General features: G+C 39.5%; 1 protein-coding gene across 4 annotated transcripts in view; it reads right to left on the bottom strand.

Annotated features, from left to right (window-relative positions):
• The window catches only part of nckipsd (NCK interacting protein with SH3 domain), a 96,297-nt gene that overhangs the window by 40,507 nt on the left and 33,883 nt on the right, over positions 1-21,907 (bottom strand). For 2 of the 4 annotated variants that reach the window (XM_033036898.1, XM_033036897.1), the window contains 5 exons: positions 21,084-21,305; positions 20,105-20,411; positions 19,605-19,853; positions 15,699-15,847; positions 12,888-15,611 (listed from right to left, as the gene is read on the bottom strand). The exons of 1 other annotated variant lie outside the window; for it this stretch is intronic. In XM_033036898.1, the coding sequence (XP_032892789.1) occupies positions 15,398-15,611; positions 15,699-15,847; positions 19,605-19,853; positions 20,105-20,411; positions 21,084-21,305 (1,141 nt within the window). In that variant the 3' untranslated portion in view covers positions 12,888-15,397. Of the gene's footprint in view, positions 1-12,887; positions 15,612-15,698; positions 15,848-19,604; positions 19,854-20,104; positions 20,412-21,083; positions 21,306-21,907 lie in introns of those variants that run through there. One more of the 4 variants, XM_033036896.1, reaches the window with a different exon arrangement.

Genomic DNA, 21,907 nt, shown 5'->3' with positions numbered 1-21,907 from the left:
CAGAATCTCTCAGCAAGGATACCCATCATGTAGGTAAGGCATTCTTCTCACTGCTAGTCAGGCAGGATGTACAGAAGGCTGAAGTCCTACACCAGCAGGTTCAAGTTCAGCTCCTTTTCTGCAGCTATCAAGTTCTTAAATTGATCTGCAGAACCCTAATCCTCCCTCAGTAACAGAAAACTATGGACCACTTCTTGCACTTCATGGTTGTTGACTTTATTGTGTTTTTGCAGTAATTACTTGTTTTTGTGGTCTTTTTCTTTTCACCATCTTGTCTAATTATGTATGCAATTATAATGTAGGTTTTTATGTTTTGACTGTGATGCTGCTGCAAGCAAGATTTTCATTGTACCGATACCTTACCGTACTTAGGCAGAGTGGTGTGTCCAGCTCAGGAATCCGGCAGGCATGAGAAAAACATAGATATCCAGCAAATCCAACAAAGCGTAATTATGACTTCAACACTGGGGATACTAGAGTAGATGCAGAGTCATTTACCCAGAGTAGGGCAATCATGAACCACAGGACATAGGTTTAAGGTGAGAGGGAAATTTAATAGGAACATGAGGGGCAACATTTTTTTTTTTATTAGCACAAAGGTGGGTACATGGATAGGATAGGTTTAGAAGGATATTGAGCCAAACACAGGCAGGTGGGATTAGTGTTGATTGGGCATATTGGTCAGCGTATGCTACTTGGGCCGATAGGCCTCTTTTCACCCTGCAAGACTCTAAATCTATAACCTCTACAAATTTAGCTACAAGGGGGGCATGAAAACACCGCTGTGCTTCATCCTGAATAGGAGATTTATTAGCATCCCTTAAATATTGATGCAAAGTAATTTGTGAAGAAGTTTCAATAACACTAAGTTTTGTTTCCTAAATTGTGATAGGCTAATTATAGGTAGATCATTTTGACACTAGTCTGGAATTTCCAAGCTTGACTAAAGAAATGTGTCTGGTATTTCACAAATCAGATCCAAGGGAGTAATTGTATAGCTCAGCCAAATTCAAAGTTTGATCAACAATGTGATTCCAATTAAAGTAACCATGGTTCTTCATATCTGTGCCACCACCACGTATCTTCTCATTTTCTGCTCCAGATTCCAACATCTGCAGTCTCTTGTGTCTCCATATTTTCAGTTTTACATTTCAGGGACAATTCAAGGCTGGCACAGTGGCAAAGCTGGTTGCCTCACAGCACCAGAGACCCAGGTACAATCCTGACTTCAGGTTCTGCTTGTGTGGAATTTGCACAATCTCCTGGTGACAGCATAGGTTTCCTCCTACATCCCAAAGATGTGCAGGTATGGTTAGTCGGCCACTGTAAATTGCTCCCAGTGCATAGGGAGTGGATGAGAAAGTGGGATAACAAAACTAGTGTCGACGGTGATCGATGGTCAGCGCAGATTCGGTGGGCCGAAGGGCCTGACTCCATGCTGTTTTGCTAAAGTTTAAACTAATCTCTAAATAGTTTATTTGAGAACCTTAAATTTTAGGCTAAACATCTATTTAGGTCAATCTTTTAAACACAAAGCCATACTCGCAAAATGTATAAAATCTTCATTAGTCCCCGATTCCTAAGAATCTGGACCAGGTTCATAGGTGTATTCTGAGCTCTGGTATCCAAAGTTGAACACAGCATTCAAGATGCCGAGAAACATAAAAGGGTGGGCAACTCAATATCCACTCCCTTACCTTTGCATCCCGTTGCCTTCCAGCCAATGTTTTATTAGCATTTTTGATTTCTGGGTTGTACATTAACCAACAATTCTGATGGGATGCTGACCTTCAGCCTTTTGTGGTTTATGTACAAAAATACCATTATGCCTTTGTTCTGCCATAGATTCCCATTTCACATTATTAATTACTCCAGTTTTGTCTTAAAACCACAGTGGCTGACAAAGTTACATCAGAATGAACTACCTCCCACCTTGCCATGTTCAATTTCATTTGCCATTTATTCACACTCTGGGACTCATTTGTCTTTCCACAAATTTGGTATAGTACAGATATAATGTCGACTACTTACTGACTAGCAGTTATAATTAAGTAAAATTCACTATTAGTTAGATACTGTCAGCAGACTTCCTTTACTTGCTTACATATCTATTATATGGCAACTTCTTTTTGAACCAGAAGACTTCTACTCGCTTTTTGTAACAGATTTCGACACAAGCCAAATAGTCCACCTACCATGAAATTACTCTTGCCATTGACGTATCCTTCACCCGAAGAGGGAAACGTGCATCAAAATCTGGTGCAAGTGATGAGTTGCAGCAACACATCCTGGAGTACATTTGGTTACTCCGATTACCTCATGTGAGCCCAGAGGGAATAAATTCAACTATGAGTAGGAAGGAACGGCAGATGCTGGTTTAAACCGAAGATGGACACGAAAATCAGGAGTAACTCAGTGGGTCAGATAGCAACTCTGGAGAAAAGGAATAGGTGACGTTTCAGGTCGAGGTCCTTCTTCAGTCTGAAGAATTGTCTCAACCCGAAACGTCACCTATTCCTTTCCTCCAGAGTCGCTGTCTGACCCGTTGAGTTACTGCAGCTTTTTGTATCTATCTTAAGTTCAACTATGACCTCAAATAGTGATATATTTGAAACAGTGATGGTATTGGTCGTAACACTGAATGCCAAGATGTAAAAAACATTTTCAAAAAGGAGATGCTACTTTTTAACGGATCATGTTCTTGGGATCAAAGTAACTTGCTTCAAAACTTTAAGAAACAATGCAACTATGATCACGACATGTTACTTTGTACTCAGCGGGCTCAAAATTGAGGTCTTTAGACGTACCGAGTATCTTCGGAAAGGTACATTGGCAAGCTCTCACAAAGCTCTTGAGCTGGCAGCCCCATAATGAATTCATGAAAGCACCAAATAATCTTGTACCAAAAGAACCGCATATTCTGGAAATCTAAAATAAAGCAGAAATACTGGAATACTCAGGGTAATAATCTCAGGCTAAGCACTTAGGACTGATTTGGTGCGAATTTTACTCAAGAATTAGAAATTGTTGGAATTCTCTACCCCACAGGTCATTGGTGCTAAGATTAAGCAGCTGACTTACAGCACCAGAGTCCCAGGTTCGATCCTGACCACAGGTGATTTCTATGCAGAGTTTGTACATTCTCCCTGTGATCACGTTGTATCTGGGTGCTCTGGTTTCCTCCCACAGTCCAAAGATGTGCAAGATTGTAGGTTAATTAGATTCTGTAAATTGCCTCCTAGTGTGTAGGACATAGAACTAATGTACAGGAGATCGATGGTTGGCATGGACTCGGTGGACCAAAGGGCCTGTTTCCACGCTGTATCTCTAAACTAAATTAACGCAATTACAAACGCAGCATATTAATAAATGTGGGCATTGAAGGGCATGTATTCCAATCCAGATAGTTATGAATGACAGATTAGTTTCAAGGGCCTACTCCTGATTCTTATTATGTACTAATGTTTGTAGGACCTTTCTTACATTACGCACAACAGGCTAACTCTGGCAGATTCTAACCTCTTGTTGTATACTTACCCACGAGTGCATTGGGTCTCTCCTAGCAAGTTTACCGATCGCCTTATTCATAGTTTTATAAAGTTATGTTGCACAGTAACAGGTCTGTTGTCCAGCTCATCCACACCAACCAAGATGCCGTTGCAAGCTAGTCTCATTTGGCTATGCTTGGCCCTCTAAATTTTCCGACCCAAATACTTCAAAAAAATTTTTTTCCAATTATAATTTTACTCCCATCTACCATAAATGACTCTAAAAATGTAATTATTGTGGCCTTGTCAAACATAAGATTTAGCACTACACGCTACAAATCCCAGTTGTGGAGACACTGGTTACGTTGTCTCGTTGTAGGACATTGATCATTCTTTTATTCTGGATTTTAATTCATGTATTGTGTTTTTTTTTAAATATATAATTCATGATGCTTTAAGTGATATACTAAGATTTTATATGTACTTTATGATATTTCTTAATATGCAATGCATTTTTATGTAATGTTGTCCCTTGTCTGGACCTCGAGTCTGAAATAAAGTTTATTATTATTATTATTACCACCTCCTCTGGTTCCAAAATACCTACCACTTTCTTTGTGAAATAAATGCTCCTCATCACTTGCACCAGATCACAGGTATATCTTTCCACTTTCACCTTAAATATATGCCCTCTGTGTTTACCCCATATCCTAGGACAAAGATTGTGACATTCACCTTCTTGATGCCCCTCATGATTTTGTAAACTTTCATAATGTTCCCCTTCTGCCTCCTCTCTCCAATCTCAATCCTTGTACTCAATGCCACAGCAAATGAGGGCATCTACTTTTCCAAACTGTTGTCATTGTCTGGGAATGAAGCGATAGGAATAATGCGCAGGCAGAGGTGTTCCGCATAGACATTGTGGGCTAAAGGACTTGTTCCAGTACCGCGTTCAAAAATCTCCAATCAAATTTCTTTAAGTCAAAAGCAGATGACTTTACAATTCCTCAAAATGGACAAAAAGACCACAATTAGAGATCGCTCATGTGTATCCCCATCCAAAGTATTTATTGTGACATCCAACGTGGATATGATACCTTGCTCCTTTAACCAATTTGGCTTATACAGTGCATTCAGAAAGTATTCAGACGCCTTCATTTTTTCCACATTTTGTTACGTTACAGCCTTATTCTAAAATGGATTAAATTCTTTTTTTTTAATCATCAATCTACACATGATACGTCATAATATAAAAGCGAAAACAGGTGTATAGAAATGTTTGCAAAATAATTAAAAATAAATAACTGAAATATCACATTTACATAAGTATTCTCCTTGAGATGTTTCTACAACTTGGAGTCCACAAGTGGTAAATTAAATTGATTGTACGTGATTTGGAAAGGCACACACCTGTCTATACAAGGTCCTGCAGTTGACAGTGCATGTCAGAGCAAAAACCAAGCCATGAAGACGAAGGAATTGTCCGGACACCTCCGAGACAGGATTGTGTCGAGACACAGATCTGGGGAAGGGTATAAAACAATTTCTGCAGTATTGCAGGTCCCGAAGAGCACAGTGGCCTCCGTCATTCTTAAATGAAAGAACTTTGAAACCACCAGGACTCTTCATAGAGCTGGCTGTCCGTCCAAACTGAGCAATCGGGGGAGAAGGCTGTTGGTCAGGGAGGTGACCAAGAACCCAATGGTCACCTGACAGAGCTCCAGAGTTCTTCTGTGGAGATGGGAGAAATTTCCAGAAGGACAACTATATCTGCAGCACTCCACCAATCAGGCCTTTATGGTAGAGTGGCCAGACGGAAGCCACTCCTCAGTAAAAGGCACATGACAGCTCGCTTGGAGTTTGCCAAAAGGCACCTAAACAAGATTCTCTGGTCTGATGAAACCAAGAATGAACTCTTTGGCCTGACTGCCAAGTGTCACGTGTGGAGGAAACCAGGCACCGCTCACGGGTACCTGCCGTGAAGCATGGTGGTGGCAGCATCATGCTGTGGGGATGTTTTTCAGCGGCAGGAACTGGGAGACTAGTCAGGATTGAGGGAAAGATGAATGGTGCAAATTACAGAGAGATCCTTGATGAAAACCTGCTCCAGAGCATTCAGGGCCTCAGACTGGGGCAGAGGTTCACCTTCCAACAGGACAACGACCCCAAGCACACAGCCAAGACAACGCAGGAGTGGCTTTGTGACAAGTCTGTGAACGTCCCAGCCAGAGCCCGGAGTTGAACCCAATCGAATATCTCTGGAGGGACCTGAAAATAGCTGTGCATCGACACTCCCCATCCAACCTGACAGAGCTTGAGATGATCTGCAGAGAAGAAAGGGAGAAATTACCCAAATACAAATGTGCCAAGCTTGTAGCGTCATACCCAAGAAGACTTGAGGCTGTAATCGCTGCCAAAGGTGCCTCAACAAAGTACTGTGAAGGATCGGAATACATGTATTTCAGTTATTTATTTTTAATTACTTTGCAAAAATTTCTAAACACCTGTTTTCACTATTTTATTATGAGGTATTGTGTGTGATTGATGCAAATTTTTTTTTTTAATCCATTTTAGAATAAGGCTGCAACGTAACAAAATGTGGAAAAAGTGAAGGGGTCCGAATACTTTCTGAATGCACTGTAAATGCAGTGAACTAAAGGGCCTGTCCCACTTTCACGACCTAATTCACGACCTTTTTTACTCGTGGACATTTTTCATCAGGCTAGAAAAACGCCCCGACCTACTTGATGCCACGAGTACCTACGACTAGCATCATGACCTACCTATGACCTCCTACGACCTTGTGACAACAATGCTGCGAGTACGAGTCAAGGGCAAACTCGGCAGAGTTCGTGAATTAGGTCGTGGAAGTGGGACAGACCCTTGAGGTCTATCCTAAAGCACAACCATACCTCCAAATCTACGTCCTTCCATTTCTGTCAGGCGAAATATTATCAAACACCTTCCAGAAGACGATATTAACAACCATCATGACTTTTCAACAAAGACCCATAGGTTCAGAGGACATAAATTTTCCTTGATAAATCCATGCTGGCTCACCATTTACACTTATTTTAGCACCATTCTTCTTGAATAAAACCTTGCAAACGGTATTTGATGAGCAAGGCCATAAAGAAGATCCCCACAGATCCTCTTATAGGTTTCTTCTCTAGTTTTAGGTATCCATACCACGGCCATCTACGCCTCTCATAACTTAATATCATTTTATCATATCACCTCTCAGCTTCCTGTTCTCCAGGGAAGACCGTTCCAACCTGTCCAGTTTATCCTTATACCTGAAGTCTTCCAATTCAGGCAACATCCTTGTGAATCTTTTTTATATGCTTTCTAGCTTAAACCACATTTATCTTGTAGTGTGACAACCAGAACTGCCACAATATACCAAGTGCCGCCTCACAAACATTTTTGCACAGCTGTAATATGACTCTAGTAGACAATACCACAACCGATGATGGAAAATATACAGCATGCCTTCTTCAGCACTTTGCGAACCTACTGTACCACTTTCAGGGAATTATGCACTTATACCCCTTGATCTCAGTTCAACAACCCTGCTATTCCTGTCCTGGTTTATTTCACAAGCTGTATCATTTCACACTTGTCCAAGTTAAATTCCTTAAACACCATTTGCCATTCCTGGCTCCAAAGGAAATGAAATGTGGAAATCCTAAAGTTATTGTTACTAATCCGGCACACTTTCATGAGCTGTGCAGTTTGTAGTCTTTTTCTTAAAGTAAAGAACAATTTAACAAAATCACCTCAAAGAAGGGTCTTGACCCAAAACGTCACCTATTCCTTCGCTCCATAGATGCTGCTTCACCCGCTGAGTTTCTCCAGCATTATCTACCTTCAAATTACATAAATGTTACTTTGCAAGATAAACCCACTTTAAATTATCCAGAAAGCCAGAAACATTGATTATATATCTCTGAATGCGATTTACATAGCAAATGGAGTCATAATTATCATTTTGAAAACTTTCAGACCTCCAAGTAGAATTTTGTCCATTCCTTATTTTATGGTATCAGGGATTTTAACATGAAGCAATTGCTCTTTTTAACATTTAGTTTAGAGATATAGCACGGAAACAGGACCTTCGGCCCATCGAGTCCGCACCGACCCCCGCACACTAACACTATCCTACACAGAGTAGGGACAATTTACATTTATACCAAGCCAATTAACCTACAAACCTATATGTCTTTGGAGTGTGGGAGGAAACCAAAGATCTCGGAGACAACGCACACAGGTCACGGAGAGAACGTACAAACTCCATACAGACAGCACCCACAGTCGGGATCGAACCCGGGTCTCTGGTGCTGTAAGGCAATAGATCTACTACTACGCCACCCCCATTTTAATAATATATTTCAACTTATTTCATGTACCACAATGTTAACGTAAAAATGTATCATTCATATGCTGTCTGCGAATTCTTCAACACATCTGATATCAAGGGAAACAAGGCCAATAGAATTGCCAGTAAAAGTTTGCTAATTCAACAATCTCTTACAGGTTGATAAATATGCTTTCTGAACAGGCCACACCTCTCTCTAACGTTTTCAGAATCCAATGTGAAATTTATAAAAACATTTTTCAATTCGAGGCATTCTAGAAGCATGTGCATGCAGTTAACATTTTTTTCATGAGGAATATTATCATTATGTAAGGGAAGTATATCTTGTACAAAATAAGATCAGGAAAGTGGGCTGAATTATTTCTTGAGAAAATTAGGAATGGTATTAAATTCAGAGGCATAAAATACTACAAGAAAAAAAAAATAGGATGCTTGAGATTTGAGAGATTAGAATTTGGCAAAGGAGCCTAGCTGCAGCTCCTGACAGACCACAGGGATAGACCTTCTATGGAGCATCTGTGTCGCTGAGATAATTGTAGATAGCACATTTGACAAACCGTTTACACCACAACCTCTGGCAGAAAGGTGATGTGTGACCTGCCAGGAAGAATAATCAGTGGAGGGAAGTGGTGCAGGAGTTTCCTGTTGCTATTCCCCTCTCAAGCATGTATTAAGTGCTGGATAATATTGAGGGGAGCTATTTGCTGGCATCAAGAGTCTGGCATCACAGTCGGCCCTGCTGGGAGGAGGAAAAATAATAGGCAGGCAACAGCTGCAGGTGACTCAAGAGTGAGGGGAAAAGACATGTTTCAGTGGCCACAAAAGAGACCCAGTCTCTTGTTGCTTCCCTGAAGCCAAGGATGTCTCTGAATGAATACAGAGGGAGAGTGATCAGGCAAGTGTCGTGCTACACATGGGTATTAGAAGATGGGAATGAGATTTAAAAAAAACAGAGGGATAGATCAGAAGAATACTTGGCAAAAGAGATGGCACAGGAGGGAGGGCCTTGGATTGCATTATTGGGACTGCCTCTGGGACAAAGATGATTAAATAATCATAAAGCCATTCAGCATGGGAATATCTTTGGTCTAACTTGTCCATGCTGATCAAGATGCCCAATCTAAAACTAGTCCCATTTACCTGCATTTGGCCCATATTCCTCTAAACCACCCCCATCTATGTACCTTGTCTTTTAAATGTTGCTATTCTACCTGCCTCAACTACTGTCACCAAATCTTTCCCCTTAAACCCATGCCCTCTAGTTCTCGATTCCCTTACCCTGAGAAAAGACAGTGCACTCACCCTCTCACTCCAGCTTAATGGTATCTTTCCTATAGCAAAAACTGAACACAATACTCCCAAGTGCAGCTTTTTCCCAACTGTTACATAATGTCACAAGTTCTATGCTCATCCCTGACCGATGAAGACCAGCGTGCCACCCTACATACATGCAATGTCACTTTCAGGGAACTATGTATTTGCACTCTGAGATTCCTCTGCGTTACAACACTCCCCAGGGCCTTAACACTCATTGTGAAGGTCTTGCACTGGTTTGACTTTGCGAAATGCAACAGTTGATACTTATCAGAAATAAACTAGGATCATTGTAAATAGGCTCTTGATCGCCAATGCAGATTGTGGGCTAAAAGTCCTTTTTCTGTGCCGTACATATCCATGACTCTTAAAATTTAGATTAAGCCACAAACCCGAAGAGTCATTACAGCTTTGATATGTTTGGAAACTTTGTCAGGTAAAATTCCACCTTCCGCCAAAACAGGACTGCACATACTGAAACCCCTGTCTCACGGTGCGAGTTGACCCACGAGGTACCCCGAGTTTAAAACAAATTTAACTCGTGGTAATCACATACAATTACCGTAGCGGGAACGTCGGAACTCGTGGACGCTATTTAGCGACTCGTGGCGCTAACGGCAGGTACCCGTGATACTTGATAACTCTTGAAAAAATTCAAACACGTTTAAAGTTTTCCACGAGTAAAATGTACTCTTGAAGTTAAAATTGGAAACATTTAAACACGTTGTAAGAACGTAGTGGCCCGTGCGTTTACCTTAGTGACTCGTGAGTCTACAACTATCATGATTTCATTTGGACTCTTCTCTGCCTTCAGGATTATTCCAAACATTTGTCACTCTTTGGGTAAAGCAATTATTTTTCTGTGTTTATCTTCTAAATATACTTTCCATTTGTTTCCACTTACAGCCCCCAGGTTAATAAATTATCTGACAATATTTAAGATTGTTTAAGTAATCTGCCTGTTGTAACTAAACACTGAAATTAGGTCGACCTGCAATGGTAATGTGTGGCATGATGTGAATTTCCTCAAATAATAAGTCAATGGTAGGATGGAATAGATAAGTGCCTGGTGTAATCCCTGTCAGGGCACAGGTTGGTTTACATCACTCAAACAGAAGACTGTCGTTCACTAACCTATGTCGACAATATTATAAACTCTCTACATGTTTCTCGTCTGTTTACTACCATATTAAAATGGTGATAGTGACCATTTGTGTCAAATCCATTTTATGTTGATGTTTGAATTAACTATACAGACTTATATACTACTGAAGTGTATGTAGCAAACATTATTAACTCTTTGCAGTCCCCTTAAGACACGTTTTCTTTAAAAATGAACTGTGGAGTGATTTTCTTTTGGATTGGGGGTGAGATGAATTGGAAATTAAGCGGTAAACCTGATATGGGTCTTTAAACCATGTATATAGAAGAACTAATTCCATGTGCGTGAGACCGGGGGGGGGGGGGGTTTAATTCATAATTATTGTGACCAGCAGAACGGAGGAGCAAACCTCCAAAGACGTGCAGGTTTGTGGGTTCATTGACTTCTGTAAATTATAAAGTGTGTGGGATGCGAAAGTGGGATAAACGAACAATTGGGTACGGGCGATCGATGGTTGGCGTGGACTCAGTGGGCCAAAGGTCCTGTTCCCATGCTGTAAATTCTAAACAATTACATAATGTGGGAGCAAATCCCTGCGGTAGACAGCGATCAAGTGAAGTGTTTCAGTTAAAGGGAGGTCTCGCAAATAGAGGAAGAATGTAGGGGTAAAAAATACTCTGAGAGGCGAGAGGGTGGCCAATGTCCCTGTGAATCCGATACATCGCCAACTTAGTGTCCTGCCTGTAGACCAGGGATTCTGTCACAATCTCCGTGCGCGGCAAGAATGGCACCCGCTCTGAGAGATTTACATGGTTTGGTTATGGGGGGTCATAGAGTGTTACAGCACGGAAAATGCCCCCTCGGCCAAGCTAGGTCCTTCCTGGAGGGCTTTGGTTGCAAGAAGAAGGTGGATAGGTTTGAGTTTTTTTTTCTTTGCAGTGCAGGAGGATGAGGGATGACCTTGTCTCACATTTGGCCTCTATCCATCTAAACCTCTCATACCCACCAGGTTTCCTCAGAGTCTACAGTACAGCAAGGCTTGTGTTCCATTCAATAGTTCTGCCACCATCTCCCACTACCCTGGTGCTGCTGTCTTGAAACACAAAAGTGCTGAACTAACATCTGTGGAGAACATGTTTCGGATCGCCACCCTGCATTTGGCTGCTGGGTTAATTTTGATTTTAGACTGCAAAGGATCACGTTGTTTTCCAAATGACGTGCAATCTGTATTTATTGCGTCTTTGGAATATCCAAAGTCTCCACTTTTCCATTTCAGAACATTTATTCATCAGGCATTAAACAAGGGTCTGAAGAAGGGTCTCGACCCGAAGCGTACCTTTCATTCTACATCTCTCATTTTCCTTTCCCCAACTCAAAGCGGCAGGATAGAGACTGACACTTCTTTGACCCTGTTGCTTATTAAAACAGACCTTCATTCAACCTTCATGAGCGGTTGGCTCAAGAGTAACTCGGGAGAGGAACTTAGTAACTCGGGAGACGAACTTGTAACATCGCAGAAATGACAAGTAAACGGCAAACTTAGTCAAACCCGTGGGAACTCGGTTAAACTCTTGATCATACACTTGGAATCTCGTACACAACCACGAGTCTTTCACTCGGGGTACCTCGTGGGTCCGCTCGCACAGTGAGACAGGGCTATTAAGAAGCCCGTGTTCAGATTAATTAATTAATGCATTCCCACAGGTCTGTCAGTCTCCACAAAGCCAGAAATGTACCGTATTTCAAATGCTCTAGATTCAGAAAATACTTAATTTCTAGGATACATACATATCACCGTCTGCATGTTACATTTGGAGTTGATAGTTCCCCACTCATACCAGGTAAACCAGTTTTAATGTAACATTCTCACAAGCTTGGTTCCTTACTTCATTAATGCATAATGAAGTATAACAATGGTTCCAGACACCAAACTGCCCGTGGGCAATGCAAGATGCCATATAAAAAACCTGTTTAAGTTTACATCATTTACAGGAGTAACGAATTAGTTAGTTTTGCTAGTCTTTCATTACTCTGCAAGTCTCAATTTTATTGAAGGAACAAAACAAGTCAGTGCTACATGAATCTGTACATATAGTTTTGTGCTCTCAACGCAGTTATATTTTCACTTGATCCCAATATGTCGTAAACCATGTTTATGGCAGCAAAAAACACATTCAACTAGCTTCTCTAATAGGTAATGGAATATTGTATGAGAACCAAATAATGTAAAATTATCATTAAATTAATGCTGCATATATTTAAAATAATGTTTTTAGGTTAGAGCTCTGTGACAAGTCAGCATTAAAAGACTGCACTGCTGATCAGCATTTACAGTTTTAATTTTATTTTGTTTCCACTTGCTTAATGTATGCAACATTTTCTTCTTCTGGTGAAAGTTCACCAAGAGTTTATTTGAAGCCTTTAATGCTAAGCAGGATCGAAAATGCAATGTTAGCATTCCCTTCAAATACTATAATGGCCTAACCAGAGTTTCTTTAAACCACCATGTATTAATAGTGCAGACCTGCTTTCTCATGTTCCCAATTACATTTAAGAAATAGACAATCTAGTGTGTGCAGTTTGAAGTCATCACATTCAAAAGGAGTTCCTTTAACAAACTTAACGCTTTTATTGTCTTTCAACCAAGAGCAGCCTGTATACAGTACAAAACACAATACATCCAATTCCAGTTAAGCACAGCTACATACCTGTTCCAAGTATAATTCTGATCCAAGCATAGAATTCTAAATGCATCAAATCATTTTCCATCTCCCAAATAAACAGAACACCAATTCCAAGCACAAATTTTTAAATGCATCATCTTGTTCCAAGCATAATATTTCCTCAATTATATCCATTTTCAGTGCTCAGCACAATGTATACTGTCAATCCATTTCCAATTTTTACCTAAACACAACAACATGTTAGTTATTTATTGAAAAGCATGTTAGCACCTTCTTGAGAAAAGTTATTTAAAGTGGGAATGCATGTTGTTAAGATTAATATTAAAATGCACAGTGAGTGAATTAATGGCCAGTGGTTAAAATGCTACAAATGGATCATGCACTTCATAGAAATCTTGTACAATATTTTTGGCAAACTAGTGTTAAGACTATCTGTATATATTTTTTAAAGTGACAATGAATATATGCCATAAACTAAAATTTGCTTAGTTAAGCAGAAATACAATGGACACATTTACTACCAAACCCACCACCAATTATATTAAGCAAGCCAAAGCAGCAGCTCAAGAATATACAAGGAACTCAATTAAATGCCATGGGAATATCCGACAACAAACATCAGTCCATCCATTTCACAAGGTGATTGCTAAAAAAAAAAAAAGTAAATGGAATTTTTTTTTAAAGCATGGAAAGGAATAATCATGTTTGTGGATATCTACCAGCTTCCCTATTCACACTTAATTATTGGTGTCGAGGGAGAATGATTAAAAAAAATAATTGGTGAACTGCTGCACAGAATGTTTTGCCTTGTGCGAACATGCAAGAATATTCTTTGTCATCTAATAAGTAAACCTTATGCACTGCAGAGCTTCAATACAGGCTGGAAGAGCCAAACCATCTTTTGCTTAACATTCAGAAATCAACTCTTAATGGACCCAGGAATAGTGCGGTACAGTACAAGTCAGTTCCTTCACGTGAAGTAGTGAAAGGAGCTAAGGGTACTCATTCCCTTACAATTCACCACATAACCTGGTCACATACCTTACCCAACATTCTGGTGAATTTTTCAGCACCGAATACGTCAGGGGTTGCAACAATTACAGACCACACATATAAACTGCTTTCACATACATAAAGATTACCAGGGTGTTAAATTCACAGGAAATCCATGGGGCAAAAGTGAAGGGTTGTAAACTATTTGCACAATCCTAAATACTGAAGTTTCAGGTTAGCCAAGTAGCATGAATTAAATAAAACTTAATTAGCATAGACACTGAAATGGTTAACAATGAATAGCTTGCTGTGCAAGATAAGCAGATTATATCACTGAAGGGAAGGTAGTAAATGCACCCCAGTGACCTGCCAACAATAAAACACAGCCCCAGCTCTATTCTCGAATGTTTGCTGAGGGATGTTTACTTCCTATTTGATTTGAAATATATACTGTACAAAGTATCAGAGAAGATGTTATTTTCATACTCATCTATGCACACGACAACCTGAACATTCATAAAAGTGAAATATTTTGTAAAAAGTGTTTCATTTAAAAAAATGTTGCCGATGCCAATGGCATTGACAGCTCAGATAAAAGCCCTAACTCCACTTTTCTGCATTGCATACAGGAAGCAGAGCTCTAGAACTCCCTGAAGTAGTATACAGCTGCCTTATCAAAATAAATACCAAATACAAGTCTTTCATACTTCTTAAAATCAAAGTTAATGCCACATTTTAAAATATCACTTAATGGAATAATCCAATATGAAGTCTTTTAAATTTCATTTTTGTGACATCATTCCCAGTACTTTGCAATATAATTTTTAGCAATTATGGGATCCCAGGAGTTGATTAAGACTTTGAAACCTGTGAATATTTCAAAGTATTATTAAAACGCAAGCTCCCAAGGAGATTTAAGAATTCAATTCTGCAAACATCATCTTCCTTCCTACCCTGTACCCAAGCATCACTGCAATGATCGCATGTACAGCAGCAGCAGCATTTCACCTTGAACTTATTACGTCCAATTTTGGACAGTCAATGACTGTTAAAAGCTCTAAGAAACTAGCAGGTGTCAAAAGTTCTCTTAAAAATGTACCAAATGTTATTGAGTCATGATAACCTAGCTGTATTTAAACTCATGTATAAAAATTGTCAATTCTTTTATTATATGATAGACATGCTATGATATAGAAGCATGTTGTGTTGGATTATCAATCGGCAATAAAGGAACAGTATACAGAATACTGGGAGATGCCTTTTATTTTAGGCAATGTAATGTAATGTAAGGCAAATGTAATGTAATGTAAGGCAAATGTACATTTCTTTGTAATACAATTACAAACAACATAGCACCAACAGAGAATCACAAGTTAACAAAGAAATTGATTTCTCCCTTTGTCATGCATGTCCCGAGACACCAGTGAGCAGCAATCACTTATTCTGAATCGGACAATGGATCCAGATCTGATTCAGTTGAATCAGATTCAGTTTTTGACTCTTCCCCTCTTCTCCATTCTTTGAGAAGAAGCCTCCACTGTTCAGCTTGCAGCCATGCAGCATAGGCTGCATCCAAATAATCCTGTGCATCTTCCGGCTTCTCCAAACACAGTCTGAGCAACTGATCAAGCTGGTCCGAAGTAAGCAAATTCCTGCAGAGGAAATTAAGGTCACAGCATTCAACTGCTAGTAAACCATATAACAAAGACTGCTGGCCAATTCTCAATTTTAGACAATACCTGTATTTATTTTTTATCAAGTTCACAGAGGTAAATCCCCTATCAGGTTCAGTGGTTGATGCTGACATCACCATACAAACCTCTGATAGGATTGAGAAGTTTGGATATTCTTTTCTCCACATATCAGAGTGTGCTAGGTCAATGCAGATCTGTGAGGAGGAAAATGGGAAGAGAAAAACAATATTCACTTTTGCTTCAAATACATAAAACATCTTGTAAAATCCAGCATAAAACTGAATTCAAAGTACCATCTATGGGATACAAGCTAATTAGTTTATTTTTATATATTTATTTTCATGATCGGGGTGTTGCTGGCAAGGTCAGCAATTGTCCCCACTTTAACCCTGCAGTCTTTCTGGTGGAGATACAACCACACTGTTGATGGGGAGAGAGTTCGAGGTTTTATGCCCAGTAAGGAACGACTGACATATTTTCAAACAAGATAGTGTATCCTGCACCCTGTTGGCCTAGTTCTTAGTGGTAGGAAGTCTCAATGTGGGAGATACTGTCAAAACAATATGACAGTACCTCAGATGAGTAACTGCAATGTATTTTGAGGACAATACATACTACCACACTGTTTGCTGACGGAATGCATGTTTATGGTGGGGGACAGTTGCAGGAGGGCTGCTTTATCCTGACCAATCTTAAATTCCTTGAGAACTGTCGGAACTGCACTCATCCAGTGAGTATTTTATAATGCTAATGCCCTGTGTCCTGCAGGAGGAGCAAAGCGAAGGCATAGTTTTAAACTGAGAGTCGCATTCATACAGCATGGAAGCAGGACCTTCAACCAAACATGCCCATGCCGACCAAGATGCCCCATGTACACTAGCCCCACCAGCTCACGTTTGGCCCACACTCCTCTAAACCATTCCTATCCGTGAACTTGTCCAAATGTCTTAAATGTTGTCATAGTACCTGCCTCAACTACCTCCTCTAGATAGACACGAAATACTGGAGTAACAGCAGGACAGGCAGCATCTCTGGAGAGAAAGAATGGGCGAAGTTTGAAGAAGGGTCTTGACCCGAAACGCCACCTATTCCTTCCCTCCAGAGATGCTGCCTGTCCCGCTGAGTTACTCCAGCATTTTGAGTCCATATCATTCTTATGAGTTGTGCAATCGTACAGTTAGTGGAGCTGATGCCTAATTGCTCCATCTATCCAGGTTCAATCATAGCCTTGAGCGTCCGGTGAAGTTGCATGGTCTTCCTAAGACTAAATTCTTTTCCTCCGATGCTCTGGATTTCTCACACATCCTGGAGGGTGTCTGTATGTTAACTGGCCACTTTAAGCAATATATGGGTGATTAGGAGCAACTGGTTGGTGTGGATGGGAACGTGGGGTAAATAAAATTGTATCTGTGCAAATGGGTACTTGATGGTCAAGGTGGACTTGTCAGTCCATTTTCATGTTGCACGACCCCTACATTTTGGAATATTTCAAAATACTCTATTCAGCAACATTTTGCAGTCAGTGCCCTCCATAATGTTTTGGACAAAGATCAGTCATTTATTTATTTGCCTTTGTACTCTGCAATTCGAGATTTGTAATAGAAAAAAAATCACATGTGGTTAGAGCGCACATTGTCAGATTTCATTAAAGGCCACTTTTATACATTTTGGTTTCACCAAGTAGAAATTACAGCTGTGTTTATACATAGTCCCTTCATTTCAGGACACCATAATGTTTGGGGCACATGGCTTCGCAGGCGTTTGTAATTGCTCAGGTGTGCTTAATTGCCTCCTTAATGCAGGTATAAGAGAGCACTCAGCATCTAGTCTTTCCTCCAATCTTTCCATCACCTTTGGAAACCTTTATTGCTGTTTATCATCACGAGGACCAAAGTTATGCCAATGAAAGTCAAAGAAGCCATTATGAGACTGAGAAGCAAGAATAAAACTGTTAGAGACATCAGCCAAACCTTACGCTTATCAAAATCAACTTTTTGGAACACCATGCCAAGGAAGACCTCAACAGCTGATGACAGAAGAATTCTCTCTATAATAAAGAAAAATCCCCAAACACCTGTCCGACAGATCAGAAACACTCTTCAGAGGCTACACTGCAAGATGCAAACCACTGGTTAGCCGCAAAAATAGGATGACCAGGTTACAGTTTGCCAAGAAGTACTTAAAAGAGCAACCACAGCTCTGGAATAAGCTGTTGTGGACAGGTGAGACGAAGATTAACTTATATCAGAGTGATGGCAAGAGCAAAGTGTAGAGGAGAGAATGAATGCCCAAGATCCAAAGCATACAACCTCATCTGTGAAACACGGTGGTGGGGGTGTTATGGCCTGGGCATATATGGCTGCTGAAGGTACTGGTTCACTTATCTTCATTGATGATACAACTGCTGATGGTAGTAGCATAATGAATTCTGAAGTGTATAGACACATCCTCTCTGCTCAAGTTCAAACAAATGCCTCAAAACACATTGGCCGGCAGTTCATTCTACAGCAAGACTATGATCCCAAACATACTACTAAAGCAACAAAGGAGTTTTTCAAAGCTAAAAAATGGTCAATTCCTGAGTGGACAAGTCAATCACACGATCTGAACCCAATTGAGTATGCCTTTTATATGCTGAAGAGAAAACTGGTGGACTAGCCCCCAAAACAAGCATAAGCTAAAGATGGCTGCAATACAGGCCTGGCAGAGCATCACCAGAGAAGACACCCAGCACCTGGTGATGTCCATGAATCACAGACTTCAAGCAGTCATTGCATGCAAAGGATATGCAACAAAATACTAAACATGACTACTTTCATTTATATGACATTGCTGTGTCCCAAACATTATGGCACCGTGACATGGGGGGGGGGGGGGACGACTATGTATAAACACAGCTGTAATTTCTACATGGTGAAACAATAATGTATAAAAATGGCCTTTATTAAAATCTGACAATGTGCACTTTAACCACATGTGATTGTTTCTATTACAAATCTCAAATTGTGGAGTATAGAGGCAAATAAATAAATGATGGGCCTTCCCCCACAGTGGTATCCATTGTGGGGGGATGATTTTTTGTCTGTAAGGTAATCCTGTTAGTCTTTGTCCAAGATGGCTGTCGTGAAGGGAGAGTGGACGCTGGCGCGCTTTAGCTGCCGCTGCTCTCTCTTCACATTGTGTTTTTGATTTTTTGTTTGTGGACTGAATTCTGTTTTTTAATTTGTGTTTCTGTGATGTCTTTATTATTTATTTTATTCTGATTATATGTTTTTATTCCTGTTAATCTCTGTAAGGTGTCCTTGAGATGTCTGAAAGGCACCCAAAAAATAAAAGTTTTTTATTATTATTATTTGTCCCAAACATTGTGGAGGGCACTGTATGTATTTTAATACTTTTTTTTCCAAGTTTTACTCATACTTGGAATCTATCATTAGAAATAGATTAAATTGTGGGGGAAAATATTGGCAAATATTGTCCAGGATTTAGAAGAACAAGAGGTGATTTCATTAAGACATGAAAATGAGGCTTACAAGACTGACTATATGAGGACATTTCACCTGCTGCAGTAATCTGGAAATAATAGGAAAGTGTAGGGCAATGGGTCATTTATGTAAAACTATGAAAGGGAATTTTATTTTCTCAGAGGCTGGTGGAGCTTTGGAATTCTCACCTTCTGAGAGCTGGGCAGCTTAGGTCTTGGCATTGAAGGCTGATATAGACACATTTTGAGACTAAATGGAGAATCATGTGATATGGGAATTAGGTGGGAAAATGGGCACAAGGCCATTCAAGTCAGCTAGGTTCTTACTGAAAGACTCAAGGGTCAGTATGGCCAAATCCTCCTCCTACATCTTAATGGCATACTCTTAAGTAATCTCTACATATTAAACCAAACTAAACACAAGTGGAAACATTTTTTTTTAAATTGTCATTGAAAGAATTGCTTACTTCAACCAAACTCTCTCCTTTTCTGGATGCAATTAGATATTTCATCTGATCCCACTCAGCAACTAAATCTTTTCCATCACAGGAAAGGAAATCTGAGAAATGGTTTTGCAGAGCTGCTGTTTCGCTATTTCCATACTGAGCCAGTTTCTCAGGGTCAGACGGAATCCTATCTGGATCTAGGATCCGAAAAGCTCTGATGATTGCATTGTCAGGAAACTTCTCCTTCAGACTGTCAACAATATTCCTCACCTAATAAAAACAAAACACACGGAGAATTCTTCTACAATAAGACACCATCTCCAAAACATCATTTTTCTGTCTGTGTTTCGTCATTACGACCGTGTACCTGCCCCAGGAACACAGAGCACACTTCGTTATACACTATCGATTAGTGCAGTAATGACAAAATCCGATCATAAAACATCATAAGAAGATTTATGTCAACATTGAAGTTACCAACAAGAACTTAAATAATCACTAACATATTATAATCTACTAACCAAAGTTTTAACAGAGTCAGCAATCTCATCAGTAGCTTTAGCTGCTGTCTTGTGAAGTATTGGCCCATGTGGTTTTCTTGCCATTGGCAGTCGAGAAAGAGCACCACTTTCCAGTAACTGGATCCCCAACAGAAAGCTGCTCTCCCACAAGATATTGTTTCCAAGGTACTTGCATTCAAGGAGACTAATTGTGGATTGAACCCTTTCAGGTATTCTAACTGGGTTCAGAAATCTTTCCTGAAAAAATATTGATAGATTGTCCAAGTGGTGGAGGAGATCTCTCAAGAAGAAAATGGCAAGTAGAATGCTGCAAATGTAAAAAGATAATGAAAGCATTGCACAATTATATGGATCTAGTTATCACAGCCACAGGATAAAATTATTTTCCTCATGGGAAGTGTTAATTGGGAAGTGTTAATCTGCTAGTTTAATAGTATTTTTCAGAAAATTCGACAGTGTCAACGATATGATGGTAGAGACTCAATTGCTTTTGGGTCCCACGGTTATGGGATAAAGTCCAAAAATAACTAAAGCACAAAATCTTGGCTGATGCTATCATGCTCCACTGTCAGAAGTATCAACTATGTCAAATTAATCTGCATGCTCAAGCTGAAGCAGTATTCTGAAAAACAATTGTTTTATTCTACTGATATGTACAACTCCTATGTTCATTACCAACTTTTTATTCTTGAGACTTTGCTATGCATAATTGGGCTACAGTCTTTTCTACAATGAAAGGTGACTACAATTCTAAAGTACCACTTGTACTCTGAAGCACATTGAATAGACCCAAGATGACAAAAGGACATGTACAAATGCTTTTCTTAAATACACAACACCCACCCGCCCAGAAGATCAACAAATTAACTTACAAAATTGAGAATTAAATTGATACTCCTGGACATAAAACAATAACCGAGTCCCAGAAAATTGCAAGAATTAGAGACAAAAATTAAAACAGATATTAGAATGACAATACCGAGGCTGTTGTAGTTTAATAAGGATGCTTTCTGCTGTGATGTCATGATCATTATAACTCATGTCAGAAAAGTATATTATGAGTGTTTGGTAGGATTTGCAAATTGCTTGGATTGCCCGGCCCCGATTTATCCATTTGAAGTGGCAAGCCTTTGCCAATTTGATGGTACTCGTCTCCAAGACATGGAAGATTTCTTCCAAACCGCTATGCTTAACTGTGGATCTGAAAAGTTTGAAAAATTGTTAGTTTTTCATTAACTCTTTCTCCTATCTTATAAGCTATTCACATACAACTTTGCTTTATCAGCTACAATTTTATTGAAAGTTTATATTTTTGTATTCTGCCAGCCATAACTCCATGACAAATAATGAACAGTGTATACGCTACAGAGTCAGAATTATTCGTAAAAAGAAATCCAACATGATGGCCAAAGAACCAGGTGAAAGAAGCCTCAATCTCAATCTATGTGCACAAAAATAATTTTAAAAATCTGGAAATTCTAAACATATTCAGATGTTATAACTAAAAGGAAATATCATTTTCATGTAAAGCTAAATTTAGGAACTTCAGATATAGTATTGGAACCTTAACAGAAATTGTATTCATACCATCAACAAAATTGGGTAACCATTTTGAAATAAAAAATATCCTCCCCATATTGGACAATGCAAGCAGAAATATCATTCGTGCAGCAATGGATTAGTGATTGAATAAACAAGTTTGGAACAAGTATGTCATATCTAATAGAGGGGCAAAGTTAACCTTAATAAGACTAACAGAAAATTACAACATTTATTAATATCCCATTTTAATAATAACTCTAA

Source organism: Amblyraja radiata, chromosome 18 (assembly GCF_010909765.2).
Source record: "Amblyraja radiata isolate CabotCenter1 chromosome 18, sAmbRad1.1.pri, whole genome shotgun sequence".
In the NCBI taxonomy this organism is placed as follows: domain Eukaryota; kingdom Metazoa; phylum Chordata; class Chondrichthyes; order Rajiformes; family Rajidae; genus Amblyraja; species Amblyraja radiata.
This window is presented reverse-complemented; position numbering and strand designations above follow the sequence as displayed.